At 42.9% G+C, this 20412-nt stretch overlaps 1 protein-coding gene across 1 annotated transcript in view; it reads left to right on the top strand.

The window, feature by feature from the left end:
- The window catches only part of mcm2 (minichromosome maintenance complex component 2), a 36426-nt gene extending 19198 nt beyond the window's left edge, over positions 1–17228 (top strand). The window contains exons 10-17 of the mRNA XM_080218646.1: positions 1142–1235; positions 2548–2798; positions 3978–4104; positions 5122–5234; positions 6765–7007; positions 11700–11882; positions 13772–13927; positions 16658–17228. Coding sequence (XP_080074772.1) covers positions 1142–1235; positions 2548–2798; positions 3978–4104; positions 5122–5234; positions 6765–7007; positions 11700–11882; positions 13772–13927; positions 16658–16768 — 1278 coding nt within the window. The 3' untranslated portion in view covers positions 16769–17228. The remainder of the gene's footprint in view (positions 1–1141; positions 1236–2547; positions 2799–3977; positions 4105–5121; positions 5235–6764; positions 7008–11699; positions 11883–13771; positions 13928–16657) is intronic.
- The last annotated feature ends 3184 nt before the right edge of the window (positions 17229–20412 follow it).

The raw sequence follows: 20412 nt of genomic DNA, 5'->3' as shown, positions 1-20412 counted from the left end.
ATACATATGCATTTTACATGTTTATGTTCTGAGGCATATTTGAGCAGAAGTCTGCTAACTAATGCAAGTCAAAAGCATTTTTCTTGGTGGCCTCATCTTTTCAAGGGGTGCTGGTTTGGCCTTTCTGGGAAACAGGAGAAATTGGGCTCTGTTGATGGCATGTTCAGTCAGTGTTTTTTGATCAGCTGGTTATTACATTCAAACAGCGGAACACACGTCAAGCAGGTCCCCAGGACACTTGAACATTGTTGACTGTTAAAATTGGCTGCTGGTGGGTATGCCCTCAGAAAATATGAAGTGTCTGACCCAGCTGCTGAAAAAATTCATTATTTCCTCCTGCCCCCATGCTTGTTTCACCCCATAAATTTGGCTCAATTTTTCTCTGTGTGTTCACTTCAGGTTTTGAGTTTCAGCACAGGGCCTAGCCATCCCTAGATGCAATTTGGCTTCATGTCCAGAAGGTATTGAGAACTTTGTGCAAAAATGGAGTGATCGCTTTGTTACATTCAGAGGTTGTTTTGTCTTTACATGTACATGATTAGACTTTGGGGAAGGAGCTCAGTGTCCCATGTGGGGAGTTTAAGATGATCATGTTATCAGAAGATATACCCTGTTTCTGGTCTTTGATAAACCAGACTTATTACTCATACTTGCAATGGGTATCAGGAGTGGAAAAATAATTCAGTCTCTTCCCTCTCCTCTCTGGCACCAGCAGACATTTTGGGCAGTGTGTAAATTTGAAAATCTTTCCAGCAATTAAACTTCACTTTTTTTCCGCCCAATAAAAGCAAAGGAACAGTTTTCATTGTGACTCAGATTAGCATAATCATGAGGCTTTTCTGTGCCTCTGTACCAGCATTGGTTTCCAGGAAGTCTGCGACTTTTTGGAATGACTGACTTTAGTGCGAGACCATGAAATTTTTGAATTTAGTTTGCTATGTCCGTGTGCGATGTGCAAAGTGGATTCTTGTTGTACTCTGAGTCATGGTAAAGGTGGTGCGTGTTACACCGCTGGCTACTAGCTGCACAGTTGCTGGTGCTATCAGGTGACGACTAAACTGCCTAAACATTCTAAGCATAATCACGAGTGACTTTGTATCTATACCTTTTGATAACAATATCTGTTCCTCCCCTTTCCTAGATCTTTGCTAGTATTGCACCTTCTATATATGGTCACGAGGACATAAAAAGGGGTCTTGCGCTTGCACTGTTCGGAGGTGAAGCTAAAAACCCAGGTAGGTCGATTTCTATTAAGAAATTAAACTTTCTTGTTAACATTGACAGACTTAACCATATTCCTCCTAAGACCTGCCTTAAAAGCCATCCCTTGGACCAAGTTTTTCATTGCCCATTTCTTGGACGAGCTTCGTGAAATGAATTTACACCACTCTGTGCAACACAGGCTGTCAGGTGATTCCCAATGGTGGGGGTGGGGCCTATCATGTTCGAGAGGCTGGCATCAGACTGCTGAGTGGGCCACTGCGTATGTTTCACCACACAGGTGCCCCCACCCCACAGAGTTTCCCACCCTTTCCCTCCTCTCCTACCTTGCCCTGCCCCCTGGCAGTTTGCCAGGCTAGCAAAGCCAAGGTGCCCAGTGGGCATTGGCAACTATTTGCCACTGACCTCCTGGGGACCTCAGTGCCCTCCGGTTCCACCAGCAAGGCTGGGATCATACATGATCCCTGTGGGTGTGGAGCTCCACCAGCAGGGCTGGAAACATAAGTGAGCACTGATGATATTGTCCCAGCCTTGCTAAATAGATTTCAATTAGGATATAAATATTTAAATCAACTGCACGCTGCTGTTTACACCATGACTAGTAGCCCACGTGATTCGTGACCAGCCAGGTGCCGGTCGCAATTACCGTTTTTGGCCTCCCATTCACATTTCCTGCCTCGTTGTGCTACTCGACCAGCGTAGCAGGGCTGGAAAATCACACCCATTATCTCATCATTTGTCTCAACTTTTTTTGATTGCATCTTGGAATCTTTTTGTAATTCAAGATGCTCCATAAATTGATTTTTTTTCCAGAAAAAAAAAACTTGAGTGTTTATTTTCAAGGTTCATTTCATTCTAAAACTTTCTAAGACTATGATGTCACCTAATTACTAATGCTTGACCCATTCCATCATCTGGTTATCTGCACTTTTTAACCTTATTCTCCAAGCCCGTGTGTTTGCTAACAGCAAAAATGATCTTTCATTCTATTTCTTGTCCTCAAGTCCTGTGCATTACTTTATTTGTTTGAAGATCTCCAAACTGTTTGCTTCACCAGCTTCCTCACATCCTATCACCATCATGTTCGTGTAGCCGCCCCTCAAATACATTTATGCTGTTTGACTTGACCTTATGAGTTCCGTATTATAATCACTGTGAAGAAGTTTCCCGTGAATTCTCTATTGAGTTTATTAATGACTATCTTCTGTTTGTAACCTCTTGTATTGGATTTCTCAAGGAATTAGCTTCATGAAGACCTTGGATCTTCCTTAATGCTACTTTGGAGGATTTTAAACAAATTTCTCGTTCTGCTTGCTTGGGCTTCAGGTGGAAAGCACAAAGTCCGTGGGGACATCAACGTCCTGCTATGTGGTGATCCAGGCACAGCCAAATCACAGTTCCTAAAATATGCTGAGAAGGTCTCCAGTCGAGCAGTCTTTACCACTGGTCAAGGTGCATCTGCTGTTGGTCTAACCGCCTATGTGCAGAGGAACCCGATGAGCAGGGAATGGACCTTGGAGGCTGGAGCTCTGGTGTTGGCAGACAGAGGAGTCTGTCTCATCGATGAGTTTGACAAGGTAAGAAGAACCACACTTAGAAATTTTCTCAGCCTGTAACCATCCCTATTTTAAGTAGTTTCACAATACCAGATTAAATTCCAACAGGTTAAACCTGTTGGACTTTAATCTGGTGTTGTGAGACTACTTACTGTGCCTACCCCAGTCCAACACTAGCACCTCCACGTCATCCCCACTTTCTACCTGTAAAAGCTGAGTTGTGCTTAGCTGGTTCCTTGGGCATCAGCTGTGGTGTGGAACCTTTTCCCAATTACCATTCTTTACTGATTTTTTTAAAATGTATTTTAAAGGGGGTAATTCACTCCTGAGCTGTCTCCATTCCTTGCCTGTTACTTGCCCAAGTTTGTTGTCCCACCATAACAGTTTGAGAATTTAACTTTGGGCTAAAAAGAAGCCTGGAGTTAAAACTAGCAGCTTACACAAAGCTAACCGGTTCACCTAATGTCTCGCAAACCTGCTGCTCTTACCCAAACTGCAATTCCTGTCCTACACCAATGTAGTTGACTCACCCGGCTTCTGAAAAGTGGTGTTGCAAGCCACTTTGTTGCATCAAAACCTACTCTAGAAGAAGGGATGTGACCACTTAAAGGTGACTAGGGACGGGCAATAAATGTCCATCCTGAGAATAAAGAGAGGGGAGATAAACTGCATACACCTTCAACCAGATGTCACGCAAGAGAAATTTGGACTTGGCGCTTGTTCTTCCCTAGTGAGCATCAACAGATTCTTGGTTTGCTGTGGCTAATTGTTTCATGCTTAATAGCAGTCTAACTTCATGCAGGCTGGGAATCAAACCTGATACCTGTAGAAAAGTTCAAAAATTTACTGAAGGGGAACAAAAAGACTTGCATTTCTGTAATGCCTTCATGACCATTGAACATCCAATGCACTTTATTGACTCTGAAGCAATTCTGAATGTCATCACTGTTATAATATAGGAAACATGGCAGCCATTTTAATCACAGGGAGATCCCACAAACAGCAATGTGATAATGACTAGATAATCTGTTTTTGTGATACCGATTGAGGGATAAGTATTGGACAGCCAACTGGGTATAGTCCCCTGCTGTTGCAAATGTAGTGTCGTGGGATATTTTACATCCAACTGAGATATCTAAAAAGTTTAACATCTCTTTCGAAAGAGTGACATGTGTGATGATGCTGCTTCTATATTTTCAGATGAATGAACAGGACAGGACCAGTATTCATGAGGCGATGGAACAGCAAAGCATCTCCATCTCGAAGGCTGGTATCGTGACTTCTCTTCAGGCCAGATGCACGATAATTGCTGCTGCCAATCCCATAGGTGAGAATAAATCAAACAATGCCTCCTGTTGGGCTGCAGAATTGTGGAGCCAAACTGGCTGCCAGTTGGAATCTGATCAGAATGTAACACTGGTCAGCAGCAATGAGGAGAAAAGATGGCTGGTACCTGAAGGAAGTTTCAAATGTGCGCTGAAAACATACCTGTGTAGTGCTTTTCGTAATTACAGAATGTCCCAAAGTGCTTTACAGTCAGTGCAGCGTTTGAGCATTTTTTGATATAGTTGTGGCTTGCTGTGGCACATCAGAGTGTAGTTAAAAGTCAAGTGCTTGTATAGTCCTGTGATCCTAAGGATCTCCAGCACAGATTTCTGTTGCCTGGGAGTGTTGAGTGATAATGGCTAAGATCAGTCAGTGGATCCATTAGCATAATAAGCAACCACCAGGATGATGGTAAGTGAACTAGAAGAATCGTTTTTGGTCGAGGAAGCATTTCTGCGTTTCTACTTTGAGGAGCAGGATTTGGATCCCTCACAGTATGAATAGTGCTGTGCCTTCAGTATAATTCCCCCTCTTTGAATTCATTGCAACTGACATACAAAACAATCAGTTAGTTACGCTTCTAGCCTCTCCTGGGGAACTGGTTTGTAGGAACTTGCATCAGCTCCAGAAATAGAGAAGTTGAATTTATTTATCTCTGCAGCTGGACTGTATAGAATACACCAGTGTTAATTATTTTTATGTGACTGATACTTCTTCCACATAGTATTAAACAACTTGAACCTATTCCTTTTCCCTTCCTCAATGTTTTCAGCCTAGGCTTGTATCAAGAGGAAGAAAAGAGGTTATTAAAACAAAGTGGAAATATAATCATTGCAAACAAAGGCAAACTTTTTAAAAAGAGGGGCTGACGGTGATTGCTCAGTTGGTAGCACTTGGTTTGAGCTTGTCTCACTCCAAATGTAAAATCATTGTTACGTTTGACAAAGAGTGAAAGAATGTTCCAGGGATGTGGTATGCGGCAATGTTAATTTATTTACTTACCTTGTGTATTGTTCAGGTGGTCGGTATGACCCTTCTTTGACCTTTGCGGAGAACGTGGATCTTTCTGAGCCTATTGTGTCTAGATTTGACATTCTTTGTGTTGTTCGAGATACTATTGACCCTGTTCAGGTATGAATTAAATTCTGTTCTCGTTATTTGACAGTTTTGTTTTGATATAAAGTTCCTATTGCAGTGATGCAAGTGGAACAATTTGACCCCGAGTGTTTTTTTAATTTGTTTTTCATGTGCTAAGATATGTTGTTTGCATTTTAATTGAACACACGTTGTGGTCATGAACTGGGGAATTCAATTGAATTCCCTTTGAATTTCCCTTTCAGTGTGTCCCTTTGAATGGACACACTGAAGCTGTGGCTACTGGATTAGGCGATGTCATAAGAACATAAGAAATAGGAGCAGGAGTAGGCCATCTAGCCCTTCGAGCCTGCCCCGCCATTCAATAAGATCATGGCTGATCTGTCGTGACTCAGTTCCACATTCCCGCCCTCTCCCCATAACCCTTAATCCCCTCTCTTATCAAAAACCCATCAACCCGCGTCTTAAAAATATTTAGCGAGGCAGCCTCCACCACTTCAACGAGCAGAGAATTCCAGAGATTCACCACCCTTTGAGTGAAGAAGTTCTTCCTCAACTCCGTTCTAAACCGCCCCCCCCCCCCCCTTTATCTTGAGGCTGTGCCCCCTAGTCCTACTGTCCTTTCTGAGCAGGAAGAGTCTCTCCACCTCTATCCTATCCATCCCATTCATCATTCTATACGTCTCAATGAGATCTCCCCTCATTCTTCTAAACTCTAACGAGTACAAGCCTAGTTTATTGTAGCTCTGTAAATAAATGTGAAAGTATGGCTTCAGTACTATACTTTCTGGGAAATATATGACTATATGGACAGACAGCACATTGGCACAGTGGTTAGCAATGCTGTCTCACAGTGCAGGGACCTGAGTTCAGTTCCACCTTTTGAGTGTCTGTCTGTGGAGTTGGCACGTTCTCCCCATGTCTGCATGAGCTTCCTCCCACAGTCCAAAGATGTGTGGGTTAGGTGGATTGGCCATAGGAAATTGCCCCTTAGTGTGCCAAGACATATAGATTAGGGGGGGTAAATGCATGAGATTGCTGGGATGGGGCCTGGGTAAGAGTCGGTGCAGATTCAGTGGGCCGAATGGTCGTCTTCAGTGGTTCTGTGAACTGACTTTCTGTACTCGAACAATGGACAAGACCAGATTCAACAGCAAGCAATGTGGAATAAAAGACCATGTAGTCAGAGGTGAATTTAAATATGTTGAGAATAGAGTTGGAGAGTTTTAGGGACGTAATTCCAGAGCTTGGTCTCCGTAAAGCTAAAGGCAGGGTCACCATTAGCGGGGTGAAAGAAATGGGTTAAGCAAGAGGCCAGAGTGAAGCTTTGATCTGAAGATTGTAGGACTGAAGGTGATTTGTTAGAGAGGGCTGGATGACTTGTGGATGGCACAGACACACTGGACATCCCATATCATTAATTTTCCATGCCTCTTCTCCCCAAATCTAGTGCTTTGAACTATGAGGATATTGTGCTTTCCCTCCTTAACCAATCTTAGTTGGGGGGTTTTTAATGATGTTGTCATGTAATGAGAGCTGTAAATATTCACTACCTATCTTACACAGGATGAATTGCTAGCTCGCTTTGTTGTGGCCAGTCACATCAAAAACCATCCAAGCAACAAGGATTATATGAATGGAGAACCAGAAGAAACTTACTTGCCAAACACGTACGGGGTGGAACCTATCCCACAAGAGCTACTGAAGAAATATATCATTTATGGCAAAGAGAAAGTCCATCCGAAGTTGAATCAGATGGACCAGGATAAAGTGGCCAAGATGTATAGTGACCTTCGAAAGGAGTCAATGGTAAGAAAAAACCCATTCTGCTTTTGCTCTCGTTCTCCAAGTTTTTAATGATTTCTTGTTAACTCCTTTGTCTTCTCAGTAACTATCTGAATAATAATCTGAATCAATAACTATCTAAAGTAAAGCTTTCTTGCTTTACTATCATGCCTCTTTGTATTACCTACAAATTTGTACTAGGTCCTTGCTTTTTGCGATTATACATCAATGGTTTAAAGTCAAATGTAGGGAGCATGATTAAGAAATCTGCAGTTGAGTACTACGTTCAGCTGTTTGGATGATAATTAAGAAGATACCAGTGCACTGGCCAGATGGGCACAACAGTGGCAAAAAGTGGCTCCAGAGTGTGAGATGATGCATTTTGGGAAAGGCTAACAAAACAAGTGAATACTCAAATTGGAAGACACAAAGAAGTGTGGAGGAGCAGAGGACAGTGCATTGTTTGTCCACAGCTCCCTGAAGGTGGACAGGTAGATGTGGTCAAGGGGCATATGGAATATTTATTTAGCTGAGGCATAGATTATAAGAATAGGGAGGTTGTGCTGCAAAAGGTAGTTAGGCCACAGGTAGAATACTGCACTCTTATAGAGAAGGATGATAGCCTCGAAGGTTCAGGGGAGATTTTTCTATGATTTTGAATTGTTTGGGTAAGATCCATCTCTCTGTGGAAATGGGCATTACATTAGTCACGATCTCCAATTATCCAACATACATCTGTACTCACTAGAATAGATGCAATTTCTAGGTCCTCTATTCTCCCGTTTTATGTCTTTTTTTTAGCTTTTTTAGATTAAGTAACTTTTTCTATTTATTTTTAATTTGTTAGAACAACTCTCATCTCATCTTTAATCTCCTTAGAAAGAAATGTATTTCTAGAGATTTCGTGACCACCAGATGTCCCAAGTGCTTTACTTACCAGTTAAATACTCTCAAAGTGTAGTCACTGTAATAATGTAGGAAGCGCACAGCAAGCCCACACAAAAAGCGTTGATCAGGTAATCTGTGATGTTGATTTAGAAACAAACGTTGGCAAGGACAAGGGGGATAACGCCCCTGCTTTTTGCAATAGTGCCATGGTATTCCCATTTATTTGCTGCTATACTTGTATCAGTAGTATGAGCAGTTATACGCGTGGGATAGAGAAAATATTCAGTCGTGCAGAACTGAAAAATGCTACAATTGTGTTTGACAGTGAGAGCATGGACTGTACAGAAATCCTTGTCTGACCTGCATCCACCATACAATCTGTTGATCTAGAGTAGCAGTGATGTATCACTCAGAGGTTTAGAGTCATTGAGGTATACAACATGGAAACAGGCCCTTCGGCCCAACTTGTCCATGGTGCTCTTTTTTTCAAAATCCCTAAGCTAATCCTAATTGCCTGCATTTGGCCCATATCCCTTTATACCCATCGTACCCATGTAACTATCTAAATGCTTTTTAAAATACAAAATTGTACCCACCACTACTCGTACCTCTGACAACTTGTTCCAGACGCTCACCGCCGTCTGTGTGAAAAAATTGCCCCTCTGGACACTTTTGTATCCCTCCCCTCTCACCTTGCACCTATGCCCTCTAGTTTTAGACTCCCCTACCTTTGGGAAAATATATTGACTATCCACCTGATTGAATTCATATTCTGCTTAAATAGGGTGGCAAGTGGCTCAGGGTTTGCAGTGCTTCCTCACTGCACCAGGGACCTGGGTTCAATTCTGGCCTCGGACCACTGTTTGTGTGGAGTTTGTACGTTCTCCTTCTGTTTGTGTGGATTTCCGCCGGGTGCTCCGGTTTCCAGTGATGTGCGGGTTAGGTTGATTCGCCATGCTGAACTGCCCCTTAGTGTCAGGGGGGATTGGCAGGATAAATATGGGGGATTATGGAGTAGAGCCTGGGTGGGATTGTTGTCAGTGCAGACTCAATAGACCGAATGGCCTCCTTCTGTACTGGAGAGATTCTATGGGAGATAGCATTCTCTCAAGAGCTCAGAGTCTGGGAATGAACACATGCTTTCTGGTCCAAAGGTAAACTGAGTCAGCTTAAATCTGCATGTGATGTGATCAAAGTGTATTTCTTTGTGTGACTTGCTGCCCCTTATTCTCTTATTCAGCATTTTGTGAAAATGTATGGATTGAAGGTTATTTCAAGAGTAGCATCAGATTCATCCAATTTGAGTGCAGAACAAATGACACTTGGCAGATGTTGAATCGTTTTCAATTATAAGAGTGAAATAAGCCTTCCAAACAGCTACCACTCTAATATATCCGCTTCTCTAATGCAATTTGTTCCATGTGTAGATAAGAATGCAGACTTGCTGCAGAAGGAGGGGGTGGCATATACCAGTTAATCGACTGTCTCACAGACACTACACAGAATTTGTATAGTCTAAAATTGACATTCGATGGTATTACCTTTCCTAAATCCCCACTATCAAAAGCCTGGGGGTCACCATTGACCAGAAACTCAACTGGAGTAGCCACATAAATACTGTGGCTACAAAAGCCGGTCAGAGGCTAGGAGTCCTGCAGCGAGTATTTTGCCTCCTGACTGTACAAAGACTGTCCACCATCGACAAGGCACAAGTCAGGATCGTGATGGAATATTCTCCACTTGCCTGGATGTGTGCAGTTCCTACAACACTTAAGAAGCTTGGCACCCTGCAGCATAAAGCAGTCCACTTGATTGACACCTATCCACCATGATATACATTCATTCATTCATTCCACCACTGACACACAGTGGCTGTACCATCTGCATGCACTCACCAAAGTTCCTTTGACTGCAATTTCCAAGCCCGCAATCTCGACCAACCAGAAGGGCAAGTTCCCCTCCAATTCACATCATCCTGACGTGGAATTACATTGCTGTTCCTTCCCTGTCACTAAGTCAAAATCCTGGAACTTGGCCCGGGCGTGCCTACACCACATGGACTGCAGTGATTCAAGAAGATAGCTCATCAACACCTTCTTGAGGGCAATTGGACATGAACAATAAATGCTGGTCTAGCCATCCCATGAGCAATTTTTTTTTAAAATCACAATTCATCCCAGCTGGTCTTTGCCAATGTCTGTAGTCCACACAAACCTATTCCACCTGTCTTTATCTAATTGTTTCTCTTCTTTACACAATTGCTTTGCTCTAAATGAAATAGTGTTTTTACATTTCTGTTGAAATACACCACTGAAGCTGTAGAAAATAATGAAAAGTTCCCCTCTGTCCACCGCACTGTGTCTAGTGTGGTAGGCAGAGGGGAACCGGTAGATGTGGTGGTTTTAGATTTCTAAAAGACGTTTGATAAGGTGCCTCAAAAGGTTGCTACAGAAGTTTAGGGTGCACGGAGTTGGGGGTGAGGTGTTAGCGTGGATAGAGGATTGGCTGTCTAATAGGAAGCAGAGAGTTGGTATCAATGGGTGCTATTCTGTTTGGCGGTTGGTGACTAGTGGAGTGCCGCAGGGATCGGTGCTGGGGCTTCAACTGTTTACCATTTTTATAGATGATCTGGAGGAGGGGGCTGAGTGTAGGGTGATGAAATTTGCTGATGACACGAAGATAAGTGGAAAAGCAAATTGCGTGGAGGGTGTGGAAAGTCTGCAGAGAGATCTGGATAGGCTGAGCGAGGGCGAGGACCTGGCAGATGGAGTATAATGTTAGCAAGTGTGAGGCTATCCACTTTGGCAGAAATAATAGTAGGAGGGATTATTATTTAAAAGGCAAGAAGCTGCAGCATGCTACGGTGCAGAGGGACCTGGGGGTCCTTGTGCACGAATTGCAAAAACCCAGTCTGCAGGTGCAGCAGGTGATCAAGAAGGCGAATGGAATTTTGGCCTTTATAGCGATGGGGATAGAATATAAAAGTAGGGAGGTCTTGCTGCAACTGTGCAGGGCACTGGTGAGGCCGCAGCTGGAGTACCGTGTGCAGTTTTGGTCGCCGCACTTGTGGAAGGATGTATTGGCCTTGGAGTGAGTGCAGAGGAGGTTCACTAGGCTGATACCGGAGATGAGGGGGTTGGACTACAAAGAGAGACTAAATAGACTAGGCCTGTACTCATTGGAGTTTAGAAGGATGAGGGGGGTTCTTATAGAGACATACAAGATAATGAAGGGGATGGATAGGGTAGAGGTAGAGAGATTCTTCCCGCTTAGAAGGGATAGCAGGACTAGAGGGCACAGCCTCAAGATAAGTGGGGGGGGGAACGCAGTTTAGATCAGAGTTGAGGAGGAACTTCTTCACTCAAAGTGTGCTGAATCTCTGGAATTCTCTGCCTGTTGAAGTGATGGGGGCTACCTCACTAAATATATTTAAGTCACGGGTAAATAGGTTTTTGATGGACAGGGGAATTAAGGGTTATGGAGAGAAAGCGGGAAAGTGAAACTGATCCACTTCAGATCAGCCATGATCTTATTGAATGGCGAGGCAGGCTCGAAGGGCTAGATGGCCTACTCCTGCCCCTATTTCTTATGTTATGTTCTGTGTTCTCTTTTTGTAAGTAAAAGATTTTGTGTAATTTACAGAAAGGGCTTTTAAACCCTTCGGTTGCAGGTATACATACAAGTCTAGTATCTGATGTTGTTTCAAAGTAGCCCATCACTGAGTGATGTTTCGCTCTTGGGCCTGTTCGACATCAGTGCAAGATGGTGCCGATTGTTAGACGTTCTGGAATGTCACTTATTTGATGCACGTATTTTTCTCCCACGTAGGCCACAGGTAGTATTCCCATTACAGTGCGCCACATTGAATCGATGATTCGTATGGCCGAGGCACACGCTCGCATTCACCTGAGAGACTATGTGATGGAGGATGATGTCAACATGGCCATTCGGGTCATGCTGGAGAGTTTCATCGACACACAGAAGTTTAGTGTCATGAGGAGTATGAGGAAGGTGAGTGAGAAGAAGGTGGCTTTACTGATTTTTTTTTTGGTAGATTTTGCTACTGTAGCTTGATTGTGTTATGGAGCAAGGTAGAAGATGGCCTCAATGGGTGTGATTGACAGATGTGAAATTTATATCTTTATTCTAACTATTATCAGATTAGATCAAATTCGATCTTTGTTCAGCCCCAGGTATGAATAATATTGGAATGGCAGGGTGCGTTCTTAAGGGCTGACTGGAAATTTGTTGGGTTTAACCCAGTGGTATTCAGTCCTCCGAGGAAACCCTCCCAGTGATATCTTCTGTGTATTGTATCAAAGAATTTTGTGACGTAAAATGGTATACTGTACAAAAAATGTGACTGGTAGGCCAGTAATTGAAGGAGGAAAACAATTGGTTAAAATGCAAGTCTTGCTGTTCAATTTCAGGTATTAATAATTCAGACCTTGTGGGTTTACTGGGATCTATCTATCTCGTGCTGCTGATTGCAACGGTCTATAGGTTAATCTATGGTAGTGCAGCATCTTTTGCAAAAACGCAAGAAATAGGAGCACGAGTAAACCCTGTGGCCTATTGAGCCTGCTTCATTCAATATGCTCATAGCTGATCTCGGGCTCCCTTAACCCTTAACTCCCTGAGACCAAAGATCTGTCCAATTCGACTGTAAATGCATTTAATGATGGGGCATCTGCAATTCTCAGGGATAGAATTCCAAAGATTAACAAACTCTTAGTGAAGTAATTTCTCTGCTCTATGCATCACAGTCCTGAATGATCAACCTTTTATCCTGAGACTGTGTCCCTTGGATTTAGATTTAGCGACCAATGAAAACAATCCCTCAGTATCCAGTTCTCAAGCCCCTTGAGTTTTGTAGGCTGCAATGAGATCACCCCTCATTCTGCTAAATTCCAGAGAGAATAAACCCAGTTTACTCTGCTTGTCATCATGAGGGATAACCCCTCATCCCAGGGACCAATGTAATGAACCGTTTCTGTACTATGTCCAATGCAAATATGTCCATCCTTAAAGGTGGAGACCAAAGATGCACACAGTATTCCAGAGGCAATCTCGCCAAAGCCCGGTATAAACATAGCCAGACTTATTTACTCTTGTACTCCAATCCCCTTTTGCAATAAAGGCCATACCGTTTACCTTGCCTGTTAACCTTTTGCATGGCACTTTTATGGAATGTCCTTTAAAAATCCTGGTATAACGCGTCTACTGGTTTCCCTTTAAATATTTTACTAGTTACATCCACAAAACAATGCTATAAATTTGTGAGACACTATTTCTCTTTAGTAAAACATTGACTTGTCCTGATCATACTATGCTTTTCTAAGTGCATTATTCCTTATTAATAGATTCCAGTATTTTCCCAATAACTGATATTGGGCTATTGGCTTGTAGCCTGCTGCTTTCTCTTGTCCTCCTTCCTTGAAAAGTTGCTTAATTAAATCACCCAGCCGCATTGAATTAAGTGCACCAGAAGTTACATTAGTTTTAAAGTTGTGACTGTGGTGATAGAAGCTTCTAGGTTTTCTTTCAAAACTAAATTTAATTTGCAGAACTCTTATTTTGCTGCTTGGCCCATCTGCCTAAGGAAATCCCAAGTAATAGTGTTTGTGCTACTGATCTGGTAATTAATGGTACTCACTGGGGATATTGGATTGCATTGTTGGGCCCACGCTCACTCAACACTGGATTGGAACAATCCAACTTCATTACACGTGGGGACAAAGGAGAGAATTCAATCAGGCTGGGCAGCATTCAGATTGATGCTGGAAGCAAACGTTTTCAGTTTCAATTGTTTTTTTTAAATTGAGCTCATGGGAGATGTGTTCCTCAAAGTTTATTTCTAACCACTGCATTGAGTTTTCCCACTCTTTCTTCCCCCTCAGACGTTTTCAAGATACTTGACATTCAAACGGGACAACAATGAGCTGCTACTCTTCGTTCTAAAGCAGTTAGTGGCAGAGCAGGCCACGTACCAACGCAATAGATATGGGGCACAGCAGGACACCATTGAAATACCTGAAAAAGATTTGGTGGATAAGGTAAACAGGAATGTGGAGGTGGTGTTGCAATTTGTGATCTCCTGCCAACTTTGGACTATGCAATTCAATAAAGGTTTTAAGATCTATTCTTAACAGAAAATAGAACACACATATCAACTGGATTGCTAAGTATTGTACCCTCTGTTACAGCTTAGAAAGCTCCCAGTTTCAATCTTTCTCACTTGCTTTGTGGTCACCCACTTTGATGGAAGAAGGAGGAGAAATTATCTGCTGTTTTGTGTTGATCACTATCTTAGTGGCCAGCAGTGGGAGTAGATACACCCCTAGGATGCAATTGGGACTTATCACTTGTTATGGACCACACTGATTTCTCCTATACTACCCATATGTAAACAGAAAGGTGTTTGGATTTGCTTCTACCTTTGTAAGTGGTAGAGTATTTCCCAACCCCTTCGGGTTTTAGTGTTCTGTAGTTATACAGCATAGAAAGAGGCCCTTTGGCCCATTACATCTGTACTGGTCATCAAGCACCCTAATCTATTCTAATCCCATTTTCCAGCACCTGGCTCATTGCCTTGTATGCTATGGCATTTCAAATGCTCACCCAAATGCTTCTTAAATGTTGAGGATTTCTACCTCTACCACCCTTCCAGACAGAGTTCCAGATTTCCACCACCCTCTTGGTGGAAAAGGTTTTCCCTCAAATCCCATCTAAACCTCTGCTTCTTACCTTAAATCTATGCCTCCTGGTTATTGACCTCTCTGCTAAGAGAGTAATTAAATTCTCCCATGATGTCCTTCATAATTTTGTGCACTCAATCATGTCTCCCTCAGCCTTCTCTACTCTAATCAGGAAAAACAGCCCCCGCATAAGTAGCCTCCCTTCCTAGCTGAAACACTCCTGCCCCCAAAAAAATCCTGGTGGACCTCCTCCGCACTCCTTCTAGTGCAATCACATCTTCCCTATAGTGTGGCGACCAGAACAGCATACACTCGCTGTGGCCTAACCAACATTTTATACGGATGCTTCATAACCTCCCAATTTCTATTAACTGCACAGCAAACTCAAGGTAGGATGAATTCATAGGGTTAGTTCATTTGCACAGACTCAAAACATGGGAGGGGAGTTGCAATGTTGCCACACCTTTGTAATAAAAGAGGGATAGAGAAAAGAGATTTACAGTATGGAGACTGCAGAAAGGAGTAGTGGTTTTACGTGGGTTCCAGGGCCCAGAATCAAAAGTCCAATGTGGTATTCCTTCACAGAGATCTGTGAACTGGGTAATTCACTTTGCCGGTAATGTTGACTTCACACAATGAATGACATATACAGGCAAATCAGTCTTGTAGGTAATGGTACAGAATTTTTGATGGAAAAACGCATCTGGTTCCCTAATGCCCTTTAGGGAAGGAAATCTGCCATCCTTACCTGGTCTGAACTGCATGTGACTCCAGAGCCACAGCAATGTGGTTGACTCTAAACTGCCCTTGGGCATAAGGGATGGGCAATAAATGCTGGGCAGCCAGCGGCGCCCATGTCCCATGAATGAATAAAAAAAACACAAAGAAAAGGAGAGAGTGGCAGAATGTAGTGTTACTGTCATAGCTAGGGTGTAGAAAATTTCCAGTAGAAAGTGTAGGTGGGGCCAGGTATTCAGTCTGGATTGAGCTCCTTTTCTGGTGGCTGCTTGTAGGATGGTAAACAACAAACATACTTGTAGCTCCACAAGGTAATAGTACTGGTTCCCCAAATTAGAAATCTATGTGACATGTCTCCTCTCCCTCCACAATGCCTTTGACAAAGGACATGTAGCCCTTGTCTGAGTCACTGAAATTCCCAGCCATTAAGAATTGAAAGAAATGTCACAGAGCCCTTTGTCCTAGCAGACCAGTAGACTCCACTTGGACCAGAGAGTTATGAAATGCAGACAACCTTTTTATAGTTCTATGAATTTGGTTTGTGTTGCACACGCAAAGGTCACGAGGTGAAGTTTTCCTGATACTATCTGTAACTCCTTTTGCTGGAGGGTCATACACAGACAAAACTTCGCCCCCCCACCCCCACCCAACAATCCATACAGATCACAACCTAGTGCAGCCAAGAAACCTCAGCAAGAGCAAAATGGTGCCATGTTGCTGTAAACAAAACACTGTTCAATGAAACACTGCTATATACATGTTTTTTTTTTGAAGAATTGTAAATTTATGCATCTCCAGATGATTGGCCAGGTTAATTCATTCATTGATCAGGTCCAATTCTGTTTCAATTGCGTGGATTCCAAAATTTTTATGGATACTTGGAATCCCGTAGCCAACTAACTGGCAGATTTAAGTCGTGTGGGAGATTTCATGGTATAAATGTGGGCAAAGCAATAAGAAGAACTTGTTTTTATAGAGCAGTGTTTTTAAGACTTAATGGGAGCCTCAATGACATTTGAACATAAGAACATAGGAGCAGGAGTAGGCCATCTAGCCCTTCGAGCCGGCCCCGCCATTCAATAAGATCATGGCTGATCTGAAGTGGCTCAGTTCCACTTTCTCGCTTTCTCCCCAAAACCTTTAATCCCCTTGCCTACCAAAAACCTATCTACCCGCGTCTTAAATATATTTAACGAGGCAGCCTCCACCACTTAAACGGGCAGAGAATTCCAGAGATTCACCACCCTTTGAGTGAAGAAGTTCCTCCTCAACTCTGTTCTAAAACCCCCCCCCCCCCCAATCTCTTCTGTTGATTTGGTTGTTTTAAGGCTTGGTTCTTTTTCTTTCCAGGCTCGTCAGATCAACATTCACAACATGACCTCGTTCTATGAAAGTGATCTCTTCAAAATTAACAAGTTCACTCATGACATGCGAAGGAAATTGATCATACAGCAATTTTAATTCTCAAAAAAAAAAGAAATCTCTGTGGAGGTTGGCATAATGCAGAAAACTGACAAGCACGTCCCTGGCAGAGATGAATGTTTTTGAGTGATGTGCTTCATGCGGGATGGTTTATGATGAAGGCTGTTTGACCCACCAGAAGCTCATTCCTTGAAGTACCTGAACACTCTTTTTTTGTCCGGTTGCATTCTGAATGCCCCCTTTGGATTTTGCCTGCCATCTTTGCCAACTATTGACTGGATTTTCAATAGATTTTAAAAAAGAACTTGTACAAAAGACGTCAGTTTACAAAAAAGTGAAGTTAAGTCTCACATTTTTTAACAGGAGCTCTTCTACTTTGCATAATTACTTTCTCTTTCTCTCCCCCACGCTATTGTGCTCCTTTCTCTGTGTATAATTAAAATTAGGTGTACATTCTCAATTTTTGTTATATTAACTATCAATAAAGATGATTTTCCAAGTTTGTTTGGTTCAAATCTTTTCAAAAAAAAGTCAAACTGTAGCCTCCAAGCACATACATGACCTCCGCTGCCTCCCTGTAACCACCTCCAGCCCTGCTACTTGCAGGAAGCCCTCACACCTCCAATTCTGTCCTCCTACCACATACTTGTTTTTAGTGTCCTGTCAGACAACTGAGCCTTCAGTTGCTTGAATTCTCTCCCTAAACCTGTTGGGCATTGTACTTTGTACTTTTCTCTCTTTTTAAGATGGTGCTCAAAACCTATCTTTGACCAAACTTTTAGAATCATAGAATCCCCACAGTGCAGAAGGAGGTCATTTGGCCCATCAAGTCTGCACTGACCATAATCCCACCCAGGCCTCACCCCAACAACCCCATGCATTTACCCTAGCTAGTCCCCCTGACACTAAGGGGCAATTTTAGCATAGCCAATCAACCGCACCTGCACATCTTTGGATTGAGGACGGAAACCCATGTAGACATGGGGAGAATGTGCAAACTCCACACAGGCAGTGATCCAAGCTGAAACTGGAACCCAGGCCCCTGATGCTGAGGGGCAGCAATGCTAACCACTGTACCACCATCATTGGTCATCTGTTCTAATGTTGTCCACTTTGACTTAATGTTGATTGTTATGAAGGTCCTTGGTGTATTTTACTATGTAAAAGGTGTATAAATGCACCATGGTTGGTGGTCAGTGGCAGTTGTTGAGTGATCACAGTGCCTTTAGCAAGATGCTTCATAGTGAAAAGACAACCAGGGTAAGAATATTGTCAGTGCAGCTGTACTTGTACCTGCAGTTTTAACTTGGGATTATGTTGGCCAAGTGCCTTTTGTATATAACTATTGATTTTCTGCTCCAATTTGTATGCGTGTGTGAGTGGACCAGATACATAAAACGTTCTGTGCCATTAGCATTCTGCTTTGCCCAGTGTAATCTAGTGCATAACCTCCGGTTCAGCAAAAGAAATTGGTTAACTTCCACAACATCAAGCTGGTCCTGACGCACTGTTCGATACTTATAGATTGCTGGAAAGGCATAAGGATAACTTCTGTTTGCTTATTTTGGTTTCCACCTTTTAGTGCGCCGAGGTTAAAAATGCTGCCCTCAGCCCAATATTTTGTGCAGATGTCTGCTTTTGTGTTCATCTGTGTCGCCATGGGGGCGAAAAAAAAAGGCAGACTCGGGGCTTTTCTCAGCATCTGATGGGAACTGCATTTGATGTTGTACCATCTGCATTTGCTGTGCCTGATGATTAATGACTTTAGGCAGCCAAAGTTGCTTAACAGCTTGGAATGACCACTGCTAATCAAGATGGATTTCACTGTGAGGCCGCACCTGCAGAATTGTGCATAGTTTGGTCCCCTTATTTGAGGAAAGATGTAGTGGCGTTGGAGGCAGTTCAGAGGAGGTTCACTAGATTGATTCCAGAGATGTTGTATGAAGAGAGATCAAACAGTTTAGGCCAATACTCTCTGGAACTTAGAATGAGAGGAGATCAAATTGAGGTGAGACGATAAAAAGGTATGGCTAAAGTCGATTAAGAACATAAGAAATAGGAGCAGGTGTAGGCCATCTAGCCCCTCAAGCCTGCCCTGCCATTCAATAAGGTCATGGCTGATCTGAAGTAGATCAGTTCCACTTAGCTGCCTGCTCCCCATTACCCTTAATTCCCTTATCGATCAGAAATCTACCTGTGACTTGAACATATTCAACGAGGTAGCCTCCACCGTTTCAATGGGCAGAGAATTCCAGAAATTCACCACCTTCTGAGAGAAGAAGTTCTTCCTCAATTGTATTCTAAACTGCACACCCCCGCCCCCCTCTTTGAGGCTGTGCCCTCTAGTTCTGGTTTCCTTTCTAAGTGGAAAGAATTTCTCTACCTCTACCGCTTCTAGTTCCTTCATTATCTTATATGTCTCTACAAGAACCCCCCGCCCAGCCTTCTAAACTCCAACGAGTACAGGCCCAATTTACTCAATCTCTCCTCATAAGCTAACCCCCTCATCTCCGGTATCAACCTGGTGACCCTTCTCTGTACTCCCTCCAAGGCCAATATATCTTTTTGTAAATAAGGAGACCAAAATTGCACACACTACTCCAGTTGCAGTCTCACCAGTGCCTTGTACAGTTGCAGCAAGACCTCCCTGCTTTTATATTCTACCCCCCTCGTGATAAAAGCCAACATTCTATTTGCATTCTTGATCACCTGCAGACTGGGTTTTTGCGATTCGTGCACAAGGACTCCCAGGTCCCTCTGCACAGTAGTGTGCTGTAACTTTTCACCATTTAAATAATATTCCATCCTACTATTATTTCTACCAAAGTGGATAACCTCCTATTTGCTAACGTTATACTCCATCTGCCAGCTCCTTGCCCACTCACAGCCTATCCAAATCTCTTTGCAGACTTTCTGTGTCCTCCACGCAATTTGCTTTTCCACTCATCTTTGTGTCATCAGCAAACTTTGTTACCCTACACACAGCCCCCTCCTCCAGATCGTCATATATATATATATATATATATATGGTACACAGTTGAAGTCCCAGCACTGATCCCTGCAGCACACCACTAGTCACCAACTGCCAACCAGAAAAGCACCCATTTATTCCAAGTTTCTGCTTCCTGTTAGATAGCCAATCCTCAATCCACGCTAACACTTTACCCCTAACTCTGTGTACCCTAACCTTCTGCAGCAACCTTTTGTGAGGAACCTTATGGAAAGCCTTCTGGAAATCTAAAAACACCACATCCACCAGTTCCCCTCTGTCTACTGCACTAGTCACATCTTCATAAAAATCCAATAAATTAGTCAAACACGATTTCCCTTGAAAGGGAAGGGAACCGTTCTTTTCCAGGTGTCCTGCTATTTCTCCTTTAATGATGGATTCTAGCATTTTCCCAACTACGGATGTTAAGCTAACCGGCCTGTAGTTACCCGCTTTTTGTCTACTACCTATTTTAAACAGCAGCATATGCTTCTGCTAGTGGGACATTCTTGGACGAGAGGTCTTAGGCTAAGGGGTAGTAAAGTTAAAACAGTTGAGAAACGACTCCCAATGGGTTGTGAATCTGGAATTCGCTGCCCCAAAGTGCGGTGCATGCTAGGACAGTGAGTAAATTTAAGGAGGGGTTAGATTTTTTTTTAATTGGGGATGGGTTGAAGGGTTATGGGAAGAAGGC

Source organism: Carcharhinus amblyrhynchos, chromosome 3, assembly GCF_965287045.1.
Source record: "Carcharhinus amblyrhynchos chromosome 3, sCarAmb.v2.hapA, whole genome shotgun sequence".
NCBI lineage: Eukaryota > Metazoa > Chordata > Chondrichthyes > Carcharhiniformes > Carcharhinidae > Carcharhinus > Carcharhinus amblyrhynchos.
Note: the sequence above shows the minus strand (reverse complement) of the source record. Positions and strands in the feature narration are given on the sequence as shown.